General features: G+C 40.0%; 1 protein-coding gene across 2 annotated transcripts in view; it reads left to right on the top strand.

The window, feature by feature from the left end:
• RORB (RAR related orphan receptor B) overlaps window positions 1–1,657 on the top strand; it is a 198,668-nt gene extending 197,011 nt beyond the window's left edge. Inside the window, exon 11 of one of the 2 annotated variants that reach the window (XR_003523867.2) lies at window positions 1,529–1,657. Coding sequence is in view for 1 of the 2 variants with exons in the window: in XM_027616775.2 (XP_027472576.1) it covers window positions 1,529–1,555 (27 nt within the window). In the remaining variant the exon portion in view is untranslated. The remainder of the gene's footprint in view (window positions 1–1,528) is intronic. The other variant, XM_027616775.2, reaches the window with a different exon arrangement.
• The last annotated feature ends 17,545 nt before the right edge of the window (window positions 1,658–19,202 follow it).

The raw sequence follows: 19,202 nt of genomic DNA, 5'->3' as shown, positions 1-19,202 counted from the left end.
CAATCTGAACGATAAGCAGATTGAAAGAAAGCCGGGCTCAGGCCCCACATCCCGGAGTCACGTCTGTTTCCCTCATCCATTCAACGAACACAGAGTGCTTGCTATGTGCTAAGCATTATACCAGACACCAAGGATAAAAAGATGGTTAACATGGTCCCTGTCCTCAAGGTTTTCACAGCATAGCAGGGTTGGCAGATGGACAAACAAAAGCAGCGATACATTTCAAAAGAAGTATTTACAGAGAGGATTCTGATAACTGTAAAGAAGGAGTCATTTTCTCTATTTGGGAATAGCTGTAGGAGAAAATGGGGGGATCTAGAGAAACGGTGCCATCTGAACTGAGCCCTGAAGGGTGACAAGATGTATGGGAAAGAAGCCCCAGCAAACTGAAAGCGACGAGTCTAGAACACAAAGCAATGTAGCTGCATTCTTACTGTCACTCCCAGACGTGTTTTGCTTGGGTTTTACTTAATGAGTAAATTCGGTATAAAACTAGAATCTCCAGATGCTTGAAGATCTAGCAACATTGTGCCCATATTCCCAGCTGGAAAAACTCGCTTTTAGACAAGACATATTTTCTCTAGTTTTGCTCTTTACTTTTTTCCTACCCTGCCTGGCCCCTTAGACAAGCGAGTTGATGGCAAGCAATGATGGACGATCAGTGGAGAAAAGTCAAAAGTAGGCTGGTTACAAAGGCTCTGGGATGCCTACCTGAGCAGCTTATTTTTAGCTCAATGTTTCTGTGACTATGCCTCACAGAACTGGTCACCCACAAGTTGGATCAAATAGCTGATCTGTTTTTCCTTAAAAATCTTTTTTTTTTTTTTTTTTTTTTTTAATATTGGGACTGGTTGCCACTCTTCCATGTTGGTATATTGGGGAAAAATGTCTGTTACTTATAACCCCAACTACCTGCTCAGGGAGACAGTTTCTGTTAAATAGAAAACCCTTAGTTCTATTGAGGGTTTGGGATTTACAAGTTTTGGAAAATACAGAGTTCCCAAGGCTCTCCAAGACAAAGGAAGGACACGAGGAAAGATGGGGGAAAGACACCAAGAAAGGAGTCAGTGAGACCTTGAAGCTTGGGCACCAATGGGCCAAAGGATCAATGAGAAACTCTCAGTGGCAGAATGTCCCAAAGGACTTTTAAAGCAGGGATGGTGAATGTATGGTTTCAGGTTATTTGCTGCTCAGTGAACAATGTGGGACACACACACCCTACGCCCCGTTGATGTGGCTCCTGCTTTTCAGTAATGTCAACCTCAAAATGCTTATGTGGCCTTGAGGACTTAGATATCCAGAGACTCACAGAAGTCTTCTGAAGATGTTTAGACTTCTTTAATTTGATATTAGACAGAGACATGGAACTGGCATGCTTTAAGCTAGATCTCGGAAAAGAAAAGCTCTGGCCAATATTAAGTTTATAGAACTTAATCACTGATGAAATAATATTTAAAACAAAATTATGTATTAAATTATTTTATGACCAGTCTTAATATTTGATAATAATGTATTATTTTTCTGTAAGGAGCAACACGAGTCCCAGCAGCTCTGACATCCGAACACATCTGATGAGCATGAAGCAAAGAGAAGACACTCTGAAGCTCTCCAGTTCTCTGGTTGGGAGACGGTTCATGGAACTCAACCTAGGAGGAGCCAGAGGATATTTTCTCCAAGTCTCCACTTGCCTCATGGGAAGATAGTGCTCTTTTAGGCAAATAGCCTCACCCTCGTAGGTAAGGTCACTGCCAGCTTGCAGACTGCCCTTTGTCAATGAGCACAACTCTACCTGCACTGGACCCGAATCACAAAGTCTCACCCGCTGGTGAAACAGCTTTTGTCCATAAATCACCTGCTGGCTCCTGGTCCTTGTGCCCAATGGATGCAAATCCCCATGCTTCCCATTCCAAATGGTGCCTATAGTAAAGCTTGGGTCTCACAGTAAATCATCAGCTCATAATCCTGCCTTCAGCTGCAATGAAATGTGTCCCTTGGATTTCCTACTCTGGAGACTCTTAAGGAGATAATAAAGGCCTGCCAGGTGGTTGGGGCTCAAGCAAGCATCTGCTCAGCTTTGTGTTTGATCAAAATGACCACAGGGATGCATGTAGTCCACAGATGTGTTATCAGAATCAACAGGAAAATGGGGGGGGGGGGGGGCGGGTAAGACCCTAATGTCTGACTTTAAAAGGAAGCTTTATGTGGTCATTCATTTCTAAATAAAAATTTTCACAGACCTCCTGTGTCCCTGGGCACAGGATCTCATATGCCTTTTGAAAAGGGCACAGACAATTGAAAAAGGAAATATGTGGTAAAGGTGGCCAAGTAAAGGTGATTCAAACTGAATCAGCACATATGGACTGAGCACCCACTCTAATAATACTGCCCAACAATGACAGAGTTCTTTACACCTTACAGTGCCTCTCACATATATTCTTTACTTGAGCATCACAACAGCCCATTATGGGGAAAACAGGTGTTACAGATGATCATCCATATTTGTAATCAGTACTTGGAAAATTCAGCTATGGAATACAAAATCATCCTTATATCCTACACAATATCTAGAAAATCCAAAAGACTACTTCTACAAAATCTATTCAAATTAAAAAGATAATTTCACTAGCTTCATGGATGATAAATCTGCAACAACCTAAATTTTAAACTGCTCTATAAGTAAGAAATGAAATGGAAAAAGATCTCATTCACTACAGAAATAAATACTACAAAGTTCAGTGAACAAATTAACAAAAGTACAGAGCTCATATGAACAAAATTGTACACTTTCTCAATAAGGCAGAAAGAGACTCACCACACTGCATCCCTAGAGGAAGAATGAGAAAAGAAACATCAGAAAGCATATTTGTAGAAAACATAATAAAATGACTCAAAAAGAAGTTTATGGTAGTGATAATTTATGTTTGTGCCTAAAGTTTGAGGCACAAATCAGGTTTTTTAAAAATTTAAATATACCATGTTTTAAGAAAGCCTTAAAACAAATTGACACAGGAACATTGCAAATAAAGAAACTTAAAAAGATGCCCTAGATAATGCTCACAAAAAGATGATTTAAGAATGTAGAAATAGTAATCAGACAAAAAAGGATTCAAGGACATTATAGTATGGACTATTGAGCATTTTTTAAAAATTAAAAATCCACCTAGAAGATTCAATAGTCATCTATTTTTTAATGTATCTATCAATGTAGTTTGGAAATATATACATCAAAATCTATTAGAGTTCCAGCAGAAACTGAAAAAGCTACAGTGAACAAAAATCACACAGATCTCAGATCATAGAAGATCACATTTTTTTCAAGAAAATTTAGAGAAGATTTTAATAACAGTTAACAACTTTGATCTAAGAGATAAATATTTAACTCTGTACCCAATAAACAAAGAATGCACATTATTTTCAAAAACATGGAACATTCATAAAAATAGACTATGTATTGAGTCACAAAAAACTCTCAATGCATTCCAAAAAGAAGAACGTCACCACCACAATGGAAAAAACTAGAAGTTAAACAATAAAATAGAGACACCACCACCAAAAAAAAAAAAAAAAAAAAAGAAACAAAGAAAGAAAGTACCTAGAAATTTAAACATTTAAGTAATTCCTGGATAAAGAGGAAATCAAAGCTTAAATTACAAATGATTTAGAAATAAAAGTAATCTAAACTCTAAATGCCAATATTTATGAGATGCAATATATGTGTGTGTGTACATATATATCAAGAAATAAATATATATGTGAATATATATTCATATATTTTAAAAAACGAAACTAAGCTTTCAGTCAAAAAATTAGAATAAAATAAACTCAAAGTTGAAAGAAAGAATGAATGCAGATAAAAGCAGAAATTAATCAAAATTAAGGAGAGTTGATCAAGAAAACAAAGAGTTGACCCTGAAAAAAGCTATAAAGCAAACAAACTTCAAGAGAGGCCTCTCTTGCCCAATCCATCTACAGGAAGAAGCACCTCCACGGCCCTCCGTATCCCCCTTACCATGCTTTATGATTCTTTGTTGCATTTATTGTATACATATTTGTGTGAAGTGAAGAATTAACCTCACCCCAAAAAGAGGTCTGGATTTTGCCCTTGGCTACTGGGAGATGAACAACAGAGCCCTGGAATGTCCTGATAGGAATGTCTTTGTCTGGAAGTCTTGGTCAATGGAAGGTCTAGCATGATGGGCGCTTTGCACTATGCCGCATCAGCCAACTTCCAGACGGACAGAAGACTAAAGGCAGTAGCCCGACCTCCAGGAGGGGATAGGGACTAAAAGACAGCAAGTCAGGCTACATATGCGATTGAGCCCAGTAAAAACTCTGGACACCAAAGGCTCAGGTGAGTCTCCTGGGTTGGCAATATTCTGTGCAAATTGTCACACAGTGTGGTCAGGAGGAGGTAATGCCACATTACTCCATGGAGAGAGGACAACCAGAAGTTTGTGTCCCTCTAAGAATCTTCCCTATGTGTCTCTTCCTTTGGCTGGTTCTAATTTGTATCTTTTCCCTGAAATAAACCATATCCACGAATACAGTAGCCTCTAGCAAGTTCTGTGAGAACTTTCAGTGAATTATCAAATCTGAAGGTGGTTTTGTGAACACCCTAAATTTATAATTGGTGTAAGAAGTGAGAGCAGTCTTGTGGGACATGTTCCCTCAGACCTTGGACGTTAGCTAACTCTGGGTAACTGGGTTATTGTCTTCCTCCCGCCCCATACCCCAACGAGGTTGTCGGCTTCACCAGGTTTGGTTCACTGCTATATACCTAAAGCATATAACTGTATCTTATACGTAGAAACAGCATAATAAATATTTATTGAACTGATTAATTAATCCAGGAAGATAAAACAGTTCACTTTCAAGGGAGAAAAATTGCATTGACTTTTGCAACAATAAACCCTAGAAGACAACAAAATGCTATTTACTAGCTTTCAGGGATAAAAATTATTATCCAAGATTCCTGCTCCACCAATTTCTTGTTCCTATGTGAGGATGCAAAAAAAGTCACATTCAAATATGCAAGACTGCAGAATAAGAGCAACTATATACTTTCTCTGGATAAAGAAGACACTTTCAAAAGACATTTACCAAAACACTGGAGGATGAGCCAAACACAAAGAAAAGAGAAAATAATAATAGCTAATAGTGCTTGCTATATGCTAGACACTGTCCCAGGTCCATATAGTAAATCACTGAAGCCTTTCTGTGCAAACCAGTGAGGTAGCTACTACTATTATTCCCCATTTCCAGTGAGGAGGGTGATACATAGAAAGGTTCACTTTCCTGCTCAAAATCATACAGTCAATAAGAAATGGGGGGCACCTGGGTGGCTCGGTCAGTTAAGCGTCTGACTTTGGCTCAGGTCATGATCCCAGGGTCCTGGGATTGAGCCCTGCATTGGGCTCCCTGCTCCACGGGAAGCCTGCTTCTCCTTCTCCCACTCTCCCTGCTTGTGTTCCCTCTCTCACTGTGTCTCTCTGTGTCAAATAAATAAATAAATAATCTTTTAAAAAAAAAAATTTAAAAAAAAATGGTACACCAGTATTTGAACTGCAGCATTCTGGATTTGAATTTCAAACTTACAGACCTTACACCTTACTGCCTTTAATAAGGCTGTGAACATAATCACAAAAGTTAATTGGTGAATCTAAACATTTACTTCAGTTATTATTACAAAATTGAACACTAAAAAAAGAGTTTTGGTTTCAAATGATACAATCATTTGAATGTACAGAATACAATGAAGAATCCCAGAAAAAATTAATGAAGATTAAAAAGTAGAGAACACATTTTTAAAACAAAGATACTAAACCCATTGCCTATAAAGAATAAAAATTAACTCTTTTGATTTTGATATTGATGATTGGATAAATATAGGTTTAAGAATGTTCTTTTTTAGGGGCACCTGGCTGACTCAGTCAGAGGAGCATGCGACTCTTGATCTTGGGGTCATGAGTTCAAGCCCTGTGTTGGGGGCAGAGATTAAATAAATAAATAAACCTAAAGAAAAATAAAAAAGAATGCTCTTTTTTAAAAGCCTTGATGTAATCACTAATAAGGTATTTAAAAGAATGTCTAGCTATGATTCAAATCAAACTTCCATGGAAGGCATCTAAAAATGCTAAATAGCTGACAGGTCAGGAGTGTCAGGGCAGAAGGACCCCCCCCCGGCCCAGGACTCCTGGAACATGGGGATCAGCCTGTGCCACCTGGAGTAAAAGTGACTCATAAAGATAAATCACTTAAAGTTATGGTCCAGGATGGTGACATAGGAGGCTCCTGAACTCCCCTCCTCCCACGAACATACCAAATGTACAGCTACACATAGAGCAAGCAAATTCCTTTGAAAGAAATCCAAAAACTAGGGAAGCAATACCTACACATCAAAATGGCGGCTGACTGCCATCCTCCCCAGAGACTGGGGAAACCAGCAGATGCGTCCTCCATCTTCTCCCTCTAGCCCAGTCTAAATCACCAGTAACTACGTGGATGGAGCTTAAACACATGTCTGTGCCCCAGTTTTTGCAGCTGCTGCCCAAAGGATGGATCCCTGGATCCTGGCTTTCATAGCCAGTGGGGCTTGCATTCACAAGTCCCACAAGACTGTAGCAAACAAAGAAGCAATTCTTAACAAGCGTAGGATCACTCCCCTACAGCTATCTCCCTAGGCCAAGTAGAGACCAAGCAGGCAAAAATACCCATCTCCCGATTTCTCCCTGGAAGGGGCTTAACTCCATACTTTCCCAGCTATTGTCCAAGGGTCCAGCTTCCGATCAACTTGCATCTAGGTCCCCCCCCTGCAACCCTCCCCTTTTGGACACTGGAGGTCTTGGCATACCCTCAAATACTGGGAGGCACCAGGAACAAAGGAAGTGGCTTGGACAATCACAAAACTTTGTGAGATAGCCAAGAGCTGGTGCCAGGCTGATCAATGAGGTTCATCTCCTACATGAAAACACTCTGTCAAGACTGAGAAAAGTGGCTGTTTTATCTAATGCATATAAACCCACACAAAGAGGGAAAATGAAGAAACATAGGACTATATTCCAAGCAAAATAACAAGATAAAACTCCAGAAAGAGACCTTAATGAAATGGAGATAAATAATTTATGTGATAATAGGATTCAAAAGATGGTCATAAAGTGTCCCAGGAGAGCAATGCATAAACAAAGTGAGAATTTCAGCAAAGAGACAGAAAATATTTAAAAAGTACCAAAGAAGATCACAGAACTAAAGAACACAATAATTGAATTGAAAAATTCAATACAGGTGTTCAACAGCAGACTAGATCAAGCTGAAAACAGGATCGGCAAACTCAAAGACAGAACAGCAGAATTCATACAGAGGAGCGAAAACTTAAAAAAATAATAAAAAAGAGTGAATGTGGCTTAAGGGACTTACAGGACCATAAACTGAATCAGTATTATATGAATCCTAGAAACAGAGAACAGAAAGGGGCAGAAAGCTTATTCAAAGAAACAATGGCTGAAAACTCCCCTACCCTGGAGAAAGAAAGAGACATCCAGATCCAGGAATCCTAGAGAATTCTCAAGAAGATGAATCCAAAGAGACCCACCCTGACACATTAAAATTGTTAAAAATTAAAGACAAGGACAGAATCCTAAAAGTAGCAAGTGAAAAGCAACTTGCTACATACAGGGGAACCTCCATAAGACTATCAGCATATTTTTCAGCAGAAACTTTGCAGGCCAGAAGGGAGTGGAATGATACATTCAAAGGGCTGAAAGAAAAAACTGCCAACCAAGAATATTCTATCTGGTGAGACTGTCCTTCAGAATTGAAAGAAAGAGTTTTCCAGTAAATTTCCAAGTAAAAATGCTAGATAAAAGACATAAGATGAAATATAAGAATATCTGGCTAACAAATTATGACTAGATAAATAGGACCAAAAGACAGCCATATAAAATGAAATAGACAAAAATAAACTATTCGGACTTCATCAAAAAAAAGCTTCTGCAGAGTGAAGGAAACAATCAACAAAACTAAAAGGCAACCTTCAGAAAGGGAGAAGATAGCTGCAAATGACATATCTGATAAATGGTTAGTATCCAAAATTTATAAAGAACTTATAAAACTCAACAACCAAAAAATGAATAGTCTAATTAAAAATGGGCAGAAGACATGAATAGACATTTTTTCCCAAAGAAGATATACAGATGGCCAACAGATACATGAAAAGATGCTCATCATCACTCATCCTCAGGGAAATGCAAATCAAAACTATAATGAGATATCACCGCATACCTGTCAAAATGGCTAAAATCAACAATTCAAGAAACAACAGGTATTGGTGAGGATGGGGAGAAAGGGGATCCCTTTCACACTGTTGGTGGGATGCAAACTGGAAAACAATACGGAAGTTCCTCAAAAAGTTAAAAATAGAACAACCCTAAGACCCAGCTATCACACTACTAGGTATTTACCCAAAGAATATAAAAAAACAAACACTAATTCAAAGGGATACGTGCACCCTGATGTTTACTGCAGCATTATTTACAATAGCCAAGATATGGAAGCAGCCCAACTGTCCACTGACTGATGAATGGATAAAGATGTGGTATATATATCTACAATGGAATATTACTCAGACATAAAAAAGAATAAAACCTTGCCATGTGCAACAACATGGATGGAGCTAGAGAGTATTATGCTAAGCAAAATAAGTCAGTCAGAAAAAGACAAATACCAAGGATTTCACTCATATGTGGAATTTAAGAAACAAAACAAAAGACCAAAGGGGGAAAAAGAGAGAGAGAGAGAGGCAAACCAAAAAACAGACTCCTGAAACGGCTCGGTAGTATAGTTGGTTAAGTGTCTGACTCTTGGTTTCAGCTCAGGTCATGATCTCAGTGTCGTGGGATCAAGCCCCCCACCTCTCTCTCTCTCTCTCAACCTCTCTCTCTTTCTCTCTCTCTCAAATAAATAAATAAATCTTAAAAAAAAAAAAACCAGACTCAACTATAGAGAACAAACCTGATGGTTCCTAGAGGGGGATGGGTGAAATAGGTGATGGGGAAGGCATTTGATCGTGATGAGCACCAGGTAATTAAAATAAACAAACAAAAAAAGAAATAGAAGAAAAATGGAAGTAGATATTTAGGGGAAACAAAAATAAGCACAATCATGAGTCAACATTCAGTAATGACAAAATATTAGCAAAATAAAATCAGAGATGAGGCATCTAATTCAATCTTATTTGGGGAAGCAGGTAAAGCTTTCTTAAAAAGTTATGATGTTTGTTTCCTGTTTGCTCATCCCACCCCAATCCATTCTCCATTCTTCACTATGCCGTATCTCCATTAATTGAATTTAATTGAAATTTAAATAATTGCTTTTAAGCCCTTTTTAAACTCTTCACAAATGTAATTGCTGTCAGTACACACACACACACACACACACACACACACCACGCACACTCATGCCTATAACTGAAAAAGCTTCACAAAACAATACTTAACCTTACCATGTATGAGTCTCTCTGATGCATTCTATGATCATTTGTCCTATTTCTCTTTCCTTTTTTTTCTTTTAAATGTGGCTTACAACCAACTAAACCTTTCATGACTCACCATTGGACTAAACCTGTAGTTTGTAAAACATTGGTTTAAAGGAGAAATAATCCAGTATGCACAGGAAAAGACATTTAACATCATTAGGCAGCAGGGAAATGCAAATTAAAACTATGAGATACCACACTACCTACAATATTCATGTCTAGAAAAAAAACAAACAAAACAAAACAAAACTCCTTATAACATAATCACATGGAAAAAAATCCCCAAAACATATTAAGCAGAACAAGTCAGACACAAAAGGGTATATACCTTGTGATTCCATTTATAAAAAATTCAAGATTGGCAAAAAATCATCTACAGTAATAGAAATCAGTACCAAGGTAGGGGCTGGGAACGGACTGGAATGACACATGAGAAAATTTTCTGTGGGGGATGGAATTGTCCTCTGTATTGATCGAGATGATGTCAAAAATTCATCAGTCTGTATGCTTAAGATTCGTACGTTGACTATATATCAAGAAAGAAATATTGGGATTTTTAAAGGCTAAACAAGACTTAGCCATCAAAGAGAAGGTGGAGAAAGCAAGCTCCAGGCAGAAGGGGCAGCAAAGCAAAGGCAAGAGGAAGGAAGCAAAAGGCAGAGAACACCGTGACCTGCATCCAGAGAGGTAAAGGGGACCCGTGTGCCACGTTAGGAAACTGGGGCATTACTGTAGGTGCAGTAGAAACCCTCTGGTGGGCCAGAAGAATGGCATTAATTATGTTGCCAGATTTCTATATGTGATAAGTCAATCTGGTAACAAAGTGGGAGACTGAAATAAGGCATCAGGGAAGCCAACTGAGTGTCTTAAATACGTTTTTGGGGAGGAGGTAGGGAGCATGGTTTTAGGGCAAGATGGGTTGTTTGCTGTAAGCTGACACACCGAGGGGGTGGCGGTGTCTAGCCTAAAGAAGCTGGGTCACAAATGTGAAGGCCTTCTATCCCAGTTAAATAAATGCAAGGGAGCGTAAAAATAATTACAGAGCACCTACTGTGGGCCAGACTGTTGCTACTTAGCGTAAATTCTCTTAATCTTCGTGAGAGTCCCAGACGGTAAATATTCTTTACCTTGCTTTACAGATGAAGAACCCAAGAGACTCAGAAAATAAGAGAAAATTTCCTAAGGCCACATAGCTAGTAACCATTACGACCAGGGTTCAAAGCCAGGCCTCGCTAGTGGTAAATACCTGCTCTTTCCAAAATACCTCGCTGTCACCATATTTTTAAGGACATAAAAGCATGTGACACTCCTCGAAGGCAGAGTTTCCTCATATGGCAGGCAGGAGTCAGAGGGACCAATAGGAAGGCTACTGCAGTCATCCAGGTGAGCAGCGATGCTGGAGATGGTGAGCGGTGACCATGTTCTGAATGTATTTGTAGGCAGACCCTACAGCATGTGTGAATAAACCAGATATGGGGTGAAACAAAGAAGAGGAATCAATGATGGCTCCAAAATTTTTGACCTCAGCACCCAAAAGGATGGATGGCATTAACTGAGACGGGAGGGAATGCAGGAGAAATAGATTTGGGGGGAAATCGGGAGTTTAGGTATTAAATCGCTTAGGATGTCTGCTAGATTCTGAGGCTAGCGCTCAGAGTCAAGCAAGCATCGGAACACAGGGGACTGATACTCTAGGGTGGGTTTTTTGTTTAAATGTGTGTGTTGTGTGTGTTCATCTTATATAAATGGGATCACATTTTCCACAGTGTTCTAACAACGTTTGGATTTGCATATAGACACAAAATGAATGAATGCAGCAATCAATCAGGTTACATTGATAGAGAAGTCTGGATGAAGTTTTAATAATCGGAATCTGTAGGTGGTAAGATAGTGGGTGTACGTTCTTTTTGGATTCTTCGCTGTACTGTTTGAATTTTTTTCTACAATGGGCATTAGACTGTTCTTCCATATACAATAACACTTTCAAAAGATAAAAGAGGAAATTTACATGTAATAAATCCTGAGAGTAAATATGTTCTCTGACACAGGTGGTGTACCATAACTAAACCTTAGCACTTGTCTTCAGTTTCACACAAAGAGCTAGAATGAGTATGTACTGACATGAGTTTTAAACATTGCATATTACCCATTTTCAGATTATGACTGGACAGGATGCCCTTTTTTGGCAATACTAAGTTAAGCCTGAGTCAGCCTGTGGAGTAGGTAGGTGGGTATGTGTTATGTACGTAAGTTTCTATGCGTGTGTGTGTGTGTGTGTATGTGTGTGTGCGCAAATCTGCATCAGGACTTGGCAGGTGCCTTCCCTACCAGAGCTATAAGCCTCCTTGCTAGAGAACCCTGCCTTTTAATGAGTTTACCATTAAAAAAAAAAAAAAAAAACTGGGACACTGCCTAGTTCCACAGTGTTAAATGAAAATAACATTCAGAGTTGAGTTATTCTGATTGCATGGGATCTATTTCCCCCCCTTCCTGCAAATCAGAAGAGTTTTCTAGCTAACAAGAACAGGCGCCCTACTTGAACGGGCAGCGGGCATTGCTGCGAGTCAGGGCAGCACTGAGCGTGGCATTTTGCCATCATAACATCCCCAGGTTCGTGGCGATGAAACTCCGGGAGTGGCAAAGTCAAATCAGTTCAATTGTCTGATTGTTCATACTCATAAAGCGGGGAAGCTGGCAGGGGTCCGGCATAAAACTTGGGAGTTCGGCAGTGGAGCTCCTTTAAGGTAATTCATTGCCCTCTGCAGTAGCTTAAATCAGAAGGGCCAGCACGGTCCCAGTCAACGCAGTTCCCCACACTGCTTGAGAGCAATCTCACAGATAGCCGGCTGCTATGCCAGATGTCAAAGGTGCACTAAAAGCACTTGGTTTTGATCTCCCCCATTCCCGAGAAGTACAATGGATGGGCCTTTAAGTACTGCCATAAAAAAAAAGATTGTGATTAATGAAGCAGCACAACTTAATAAACCAAGCTGACTTCTGCTTCTTTCTCCGAGGCGTTTTCACTGTCCACAAAGCAGTTCTTTTACTTAGCAGCAGGGACATGTAAAATGTTAATCATCAATCTGTGGGCCATTAAAGAAGTTGCTTTCCCTTTCTCAACTTGAAACCAAGGGGGAAAGATAATAGGTTTGGTTAACAGAGCTGTTCACATAATGGAGATGTGCGGAGGAAAGCTTTGAGAGAGTCAGCGTGGGAGCCCTGAGCGCTAATCCATCCCGCTCTTGGGACCACAAGTTCAAGAAGTCCGTGCTGGGGCTGGAAGGCTCAGTGTGGAGGCTAGGGTGAGTGCCTTGATCTGGCTGGACATGCGGGAGGTAACTGTACCTGAGTGAGGCCAAAAATAAGAAAAGAAGGCATGGGTGTTCCGTGCGTCAGAAGACAGGGACCTGAGCCATTGGTATTGCTGATTTATCTGGTCTCCTACCCCCCAGAAAAGAGGGGCAAAGTAGCCTTCCCAGAGGCAGGTGGCCATGAGGGGAGGCCTGGGCAGTAGAATACTCCCTCGCCCAGAGGCCAGTGGAATTTTCAGCTAATTCTCCAAAATCTCACGAAATACTTCCTCTGCAGGAGTCAGAGGTACGTCAGTAAAAATTTTCTCATGATATAAGAATTGCTTTCAACGGAGGCAAGAGTCAGAGACTCAAGGCTCAGGCACAAGGCCCACAAAGGTTTGATACAGTCAATCAGCGAACAGTGGTAGGAAAAGAGATATTACTGGAAGCCAGTGCCAGATTAGGGCATTTTGAAATGGCCACAGTTGGGAAAGTTGATGCTAAAGTAAAAATAGGTCACTGCATCTCTTTTTATTCCTTTCAGTAAACTCCTGCTCTCATCTTGCCTTGGTAAAGAAAACTTAGACCACACTGTGACCAGAGAGCATGCATCAGGAGATACCCCCCGCTCCTAGAGAGCGTGTAGCTGATGGCCCCAGTGAGGAGGACCAATGGTCGGTCCATGGCATGTGGAGAAACCCTCTCTGGTCAGCTGAAATGCTACTTCCCTGCTAGAGGCTTTAACCCTCTGCTTTCATTGCTTTCTCTAAAAATGAAATGGGGCAAGGCCAGTTTCCATTGTTTAGAGTCACGGATATCTTCAGTTATTTTTATTTTTCTCAGGAAGCTTCTCTTGAGTCCCCAAGTTAAGACCCTGAGGTACAATGACACTGGTCTCTTACTAAACCAGTTGGTCCTCTTAGTCTGAGGAATACTAACTAGGCTCAAATATGCAACATTCAACTTCTCAGACCAGGACACACAGATCATGAAAGACATGCCACAACCTTGAAAAGCAGACTACGGCAAAGAAATCTTTGGCAGTTTATACTGGGGCCCTAATGTTTTTGTGTGTTTGTTTTTGCCTTTAAAGATTTTATTTACTTGAGAGACAGCATGAGTAGGAGGGGCAGAGGGAGAGGGAGAGAGAATCTCAAGCCAACTCTGGGCTGAAAGCAGAGCCGGACGCGGGGCCTGATCTCCCAACCATGAGATCATGAAACCAAGAGTCAGACGCTCAACAGACTGCGCCACCTAGGTGCCCTGATGTTCATGGTTTTATGAGATTTCTTGGAGCGAGAGAATGAATTTATGGGACAGCGAGGCTGCGTCAATAAAAGTGGGCTTCTTTCCCCACCCCTGTCCCTGTCCCCACGCATCTCACTTAAATAATTGTATCTAAGGAATAGATCTTGGTCAAATGAGCCTTTCTTCAAAACCTTTCATTTGTCAAGGTGACCACATCATTCTCCCACCCTCAACCTCCAATCTCTTCTCCACAAAGCAACCACAGCAGTTGGTCCAAAACACTGATGCTCCCGTTCCCTGGCATGCCCCCCGCTGGACACGCTCTCCCCCCACTTCCCCAGTCTTCTCATTTCCCAGGACTCAGTGCAAGTTTGAGCCCCTCCAGTAAGCCTCCCCTTGCCATGAACAGTAGGCGCCCACAGGAGAGCTTCTGCACACACCTGCCCTCTCTCGCCCCTGTGCTATAACAATTGATTTGGTTCTGTGTATCCCTCAGTACACACCTAGGAGAGCCCCTTGTATACAGTAAAGCCTGTCATTGTTGGCTGCTCCAGACTTCCTAGACGGGGCAGGTACGGAGAAAGAGCAATCTGATCAAAAGAGACTAGGGATCTTTTCTTGCTTGTTTCTTAAGGACATTGTTTTCAAATCAGTTTTATGCTGTAGGTCAATAAAATAGCAGTATTTTCCAAAAATGCCCTTGACAGGAGATTGAGAAAACTTCTATCAGCCACGTAAAACAGAGTTAATGGTGATATGAAGTAAATTTGGAAGGGGTTGACAGCATGAGCAGTTAAAGCCCTTCCCAAAAAACCCCTAGAGTCATCTCTACTGGTTGTCATCGCTCACCAAACTGCAAGTTCCTTAAGGGCAGAGTCTACATTATACTCAGTGTTGTACTACTAAGGCCAAGCAGTTTATACTCAGTGGATCGTTAATTAATTAGTTAACCCAGTATCAACTGTGTTGAGAACAGTTCCTAACTTCCCTAGCCAGCATGGTAAAACTTAATTCCTTAAAATTACATGAAAGGCTTTTAACAAATTCCTCCCCTCTCCTCACCTTCGCGTCTTGCCACCTCCTACTTTATTCCATGATAAAGGAATAGCCACCCGTGTACTCATCAGTCCCCAAACATTTCTTCTGGCTGCCATTCCCTTCTCCAGGTAAAATTCTTACCATTCTCTGTAAAGCCCTCCCTTCCTTGTCGAGTCAGGGAGTCCCTCCTTCACTTGACTCCAAAAGCATTTTGCCAATGGCTCAATTGTAGCTTGTGGTGCAGTGAGGTTTTTAAACATGTCTTTCTTACCACGGACCTGTGAGTACCCACCTTGCTGATCTTGGCACAGTGCCCGGCAAATGCTAGGCACTTAATGAATCTTAGTTAAATCAATAAATTAATGACTCAACCAATAAAGTAATTGAGCAGCCACTGGGGAGGGGGGGTTTACAAAAAGATCAAAAAGATCTAGTCTAGTCTACATACGCTCTTTCAGCCATGGTTCTTAGGCAGCTTAAAAAAGAGATCATAAATTTTCACAAAAGTATTCTAGAAATGTCCTCACTTTTAATTTTTTTTAAACTGAAGTATTTTATTCAAATGCTCCAATTCTCCCACCCACTGCCCTTCAAGAAATGATCCAAGATGATTCTTAAAAATTATTTTCAAGCATATGCACCCAAGTTTTAAAGTCAAAGCACCCTTTAAGGTCTTCTACTTTGTGGGAAAGGTACACAATAATTAACTCTCTTCATAAAATGTAGTCAATTCCCATCTCTTGTGTACATTCAAGTTTTCCACCTCCATCTTAGTTCTTGCCATGATAAAAATTTACAGTGATCATGGCCATTTGGTGTAAGAAATGAATTAACATTCTCCACAGGACCCTCATTTGTATAGTATATTAATAGGCTCCTTATGTAAATTTCTACTCTTACCTCACTGCTTATATGCCTGCTAGCTGGTTGTATGCAGTTTAGAAATGAGGGCAAGATATGTTTGATTTCACATGATGCTTAGAGGGACAGTAAGGGGGAAAATGGGTGGGGTTCAAGCAGTGAAAGGAAAGTTATAATGGACATATTTTATAGCTGTCACCAAACTAACAGGGCTCGATAAAGCCTACTCTTGTTCTAATTAGATTTTACTTCTTGTGTCCAATAGATTTTTGCCATTATAAATGAATTATGGGAAAATAAAAAGGAGTATATCTGATATTTTAAAGATGCCCGGTGTTAGATATGGGGAGTTAGTCAAAAGTGTGTCCCGTCCTAAATAAGGAGAATTTTTAATTAAAGATCTCTGAAGAAGGAAAAAAAAAAATCCACTCTCCAAAACCATACCAAAAAACATTCCATCTTAATAGCCACACTCAATCAAATGAGGAATTGAACCAGACTAGATAATCCCTAATTTGGCAGAGATTTCTAGTTATTCATCACATTCCTGTTTGTCTTTTTCTTAGATATATTGCTAGACTGCATTTCTTAGCCTTTTTTGCAGGTAGGCATGACCCTGTGATTGACTGAGTTCTAGCCAAGGGTGTGAACAAAAGGATGTGTTTCACTTCTAGGGATGGCCCATAAAACCTCCCACGTGTCTCCTCCATGTTCTTCTCCCCTTCTGGCACCTGTGCTGTGGATACCCAAGGGCAATCTTGGGATCCATCTGTTAAATATGGAAGAACCACTGTCAGCCTGGGCCCTTGACTATTAAGTAAGCAAAAAATAAATGTCTATTGTATTAAGTCACCACATTTTTGTGTTTACTGTTGTTGCCTAGATTTCCCTGATACAGGACTCTTTCAATTTTGGCATTCTAGAATCAATCTCATGAACTATCATATCTTCTGCTTGAAAAGAGAAGCAGATGGAGGAGGTTCTGCATGTATTAGGGCAAGGAGTATATGGGAAATCTCTGTACCTTTTGTTCAACTTTTCTGTGAACCTAAAATTGTTCTAAAAAAGTCTATTTTTTAAAAAGAGAGAAAGCAGCTCCAGCTCCACCAATCTTGGGTTGGAGGTTGTTTTGATGAGGAAATAAAAATGTCTTAAATAATAATTATTAATAATTCTCAGCATGCCTATTTTGTGCCAGACACTGTCCTAAGTGCTCTATGTACATTATCTTTAATTCTCAGAATAATCCTGCTTGGTAGAGTTTAGGTTGCAGAGATAATGTTCTCCACAATGCTCAGGTACAAGAAATGGCACATTTCCTTATTTTTCTAAATCTGGAAAAGAAGTCCCTCTCTAAAATGGCAAGAGTCAATCTCACAGTCATATTTTGCAATTATAAAATACGTACTAACAGAGGTAGTTTACTGGGCACTTAGAAAAGAGGGAAGGGCTTCTAACCTGTAGGCCATCAGGCCCATGGTCCCAGCCCACGTGATTCACTGAGAGGCAAGAGGCTCCATTTGATCCATGACTAGCCTGGACATGTATTGCTCCCCGTGACTTCTCAGGCCATAGCTCTTAGTCTGTCCTCCTGATATCCATGAACTAGCCCTTTCACAAGTCCTACACCCCTCACTGAAAAAACCACCATCTTTCCTATCTCCAGGAATGAATCCCTCTTCTTTTTCCTGGGTAGATTTCCTCTGCCTCATCAACTCCAAGTTCCAGCCCCCATCAATTTTCCAGAAATCTTAGTGAGAGGTTGTCATATTGGGACCTTGCAACTTCTGCAGTAAGCCATCGGTGCCCTGGGGCAAGTACATCCACCTATCCTCTTGGGATAGAAAACAGCAAGAAACACAGGTCAGTATATTACCAGATTATCCTGCCATATTCAGATAATAAAGGTTCAGAGAAATTCAACGAGTTGCCCAAGGTCACAAACTATTCAGTGCTAAAGCTTCAGTTCAAACCTAAGTCCACTGGCTCCAAAGTCTAGAGAATTTTCTACCATTCTCCGTAACCCATCCTGGGAAAACTCAAGGCATGCCACAGGCCTAAGAGGCTTTTTATGGTAATAGGAAATGATCATAAATCATCCTCAATAAATGAATATTTGACAGACTCGTTGAAATCCAAGTCTTAAAGAATCTTTTCACTTAGCATCTTCAATGGTTACCCACGTCTGGTATTCAAATAGCTACTTTCCACTTACACAAACACACATACACACATACAAATAAGTAAGGAGAATTGCTAAAAATCATTAATTTGCAATATCACTTTGCAACTAGAATTCTGAAATCACATAGCTAATGTATTATCCTTACTGAAAAGCATAGACGATTAAATCTCATTTGACTCATCTTAATGACAGCCATATAAAGATTTCCAAGTTCAAAACTTAGTCACAGAAACATCTGAGTATTTTCCAGGAAAACAGAGAAAGGTTTTAATACAACAAGAGAACACTATTTGCCTTAGCACAAATTCGGTCATTATTAAGATAAATGATGATGACTTAGAAGGCCTGAGTTCTAGTCCTTCCTCTGACCATAGTTACATTAACTTTGGATGAAGCACAATTTCTTTGGATCTTATTACTTTCATCTATCTTTGTAGCTATCACATTTTCTAATTCTACATTTCTGGAAAAATTGGTACCTCACTTGTAAAATTAATGTTTCTTGGTCTACATTTGCAGTCAATGTAGTGTAAAAAGATGTAACATAAATAGTCAGAGAAAGGAAAATGTGGGAGGGGAGAGGAAAGGAGGGGAGGGGAGGAAGAAAGAATGGAAGAGAAGAAAAGAAATATTTTCTCATATGGCCCACATTTCTTAAGGCCGATAATCAATTGAAATTCTGTTGCATCCTTTGTAATCAGTCTGCAGTTTTGTAGGCTTTGGTATTCCACTCCCCCTAGCAGGCCCATCCCTCTGGAGAAGATGGGATGAAACAGGATGTCTTAGCCCAACACCATTAAATATTTGATTTATCTAACTCTCTTTGTTCTGATTCCATGCACTTCAAGCAACCCTCTGATTATAATCCATCTTGCAAGGCCTCCAAGTGTGATGGTCAGGCTGATTAAGTTTTTATAGTTTGCATAGATTCTACTTTTCACTATAAGGTGATAAACTGGAATGTCACTAGATGTTATCCAATAGTTGGTGTTGTACTGACAAAAAAAAAAAAAATCTAATTGTCTAGGGAGGCAAAAAAAAAAAAAAA

The sequence above is a fragment of the Zalophus californianus genome, chromosome 13 (genome assembly GCF_009762305.2).
Source record: "Zalophus californianus isolate mZalCal1 chromosome 13, mZalCal1.pri.v2, whole genome shotgun sequence".
Lineage (NCBI taxonomy): Eukaryota > Metazoa > Chordata > Mammalia > Carnivora > Otariidae > Zalophus > Zalophus californianus.
This window is presented reverse-complemented; position numbering and strand designations above follow the sequence as displayed.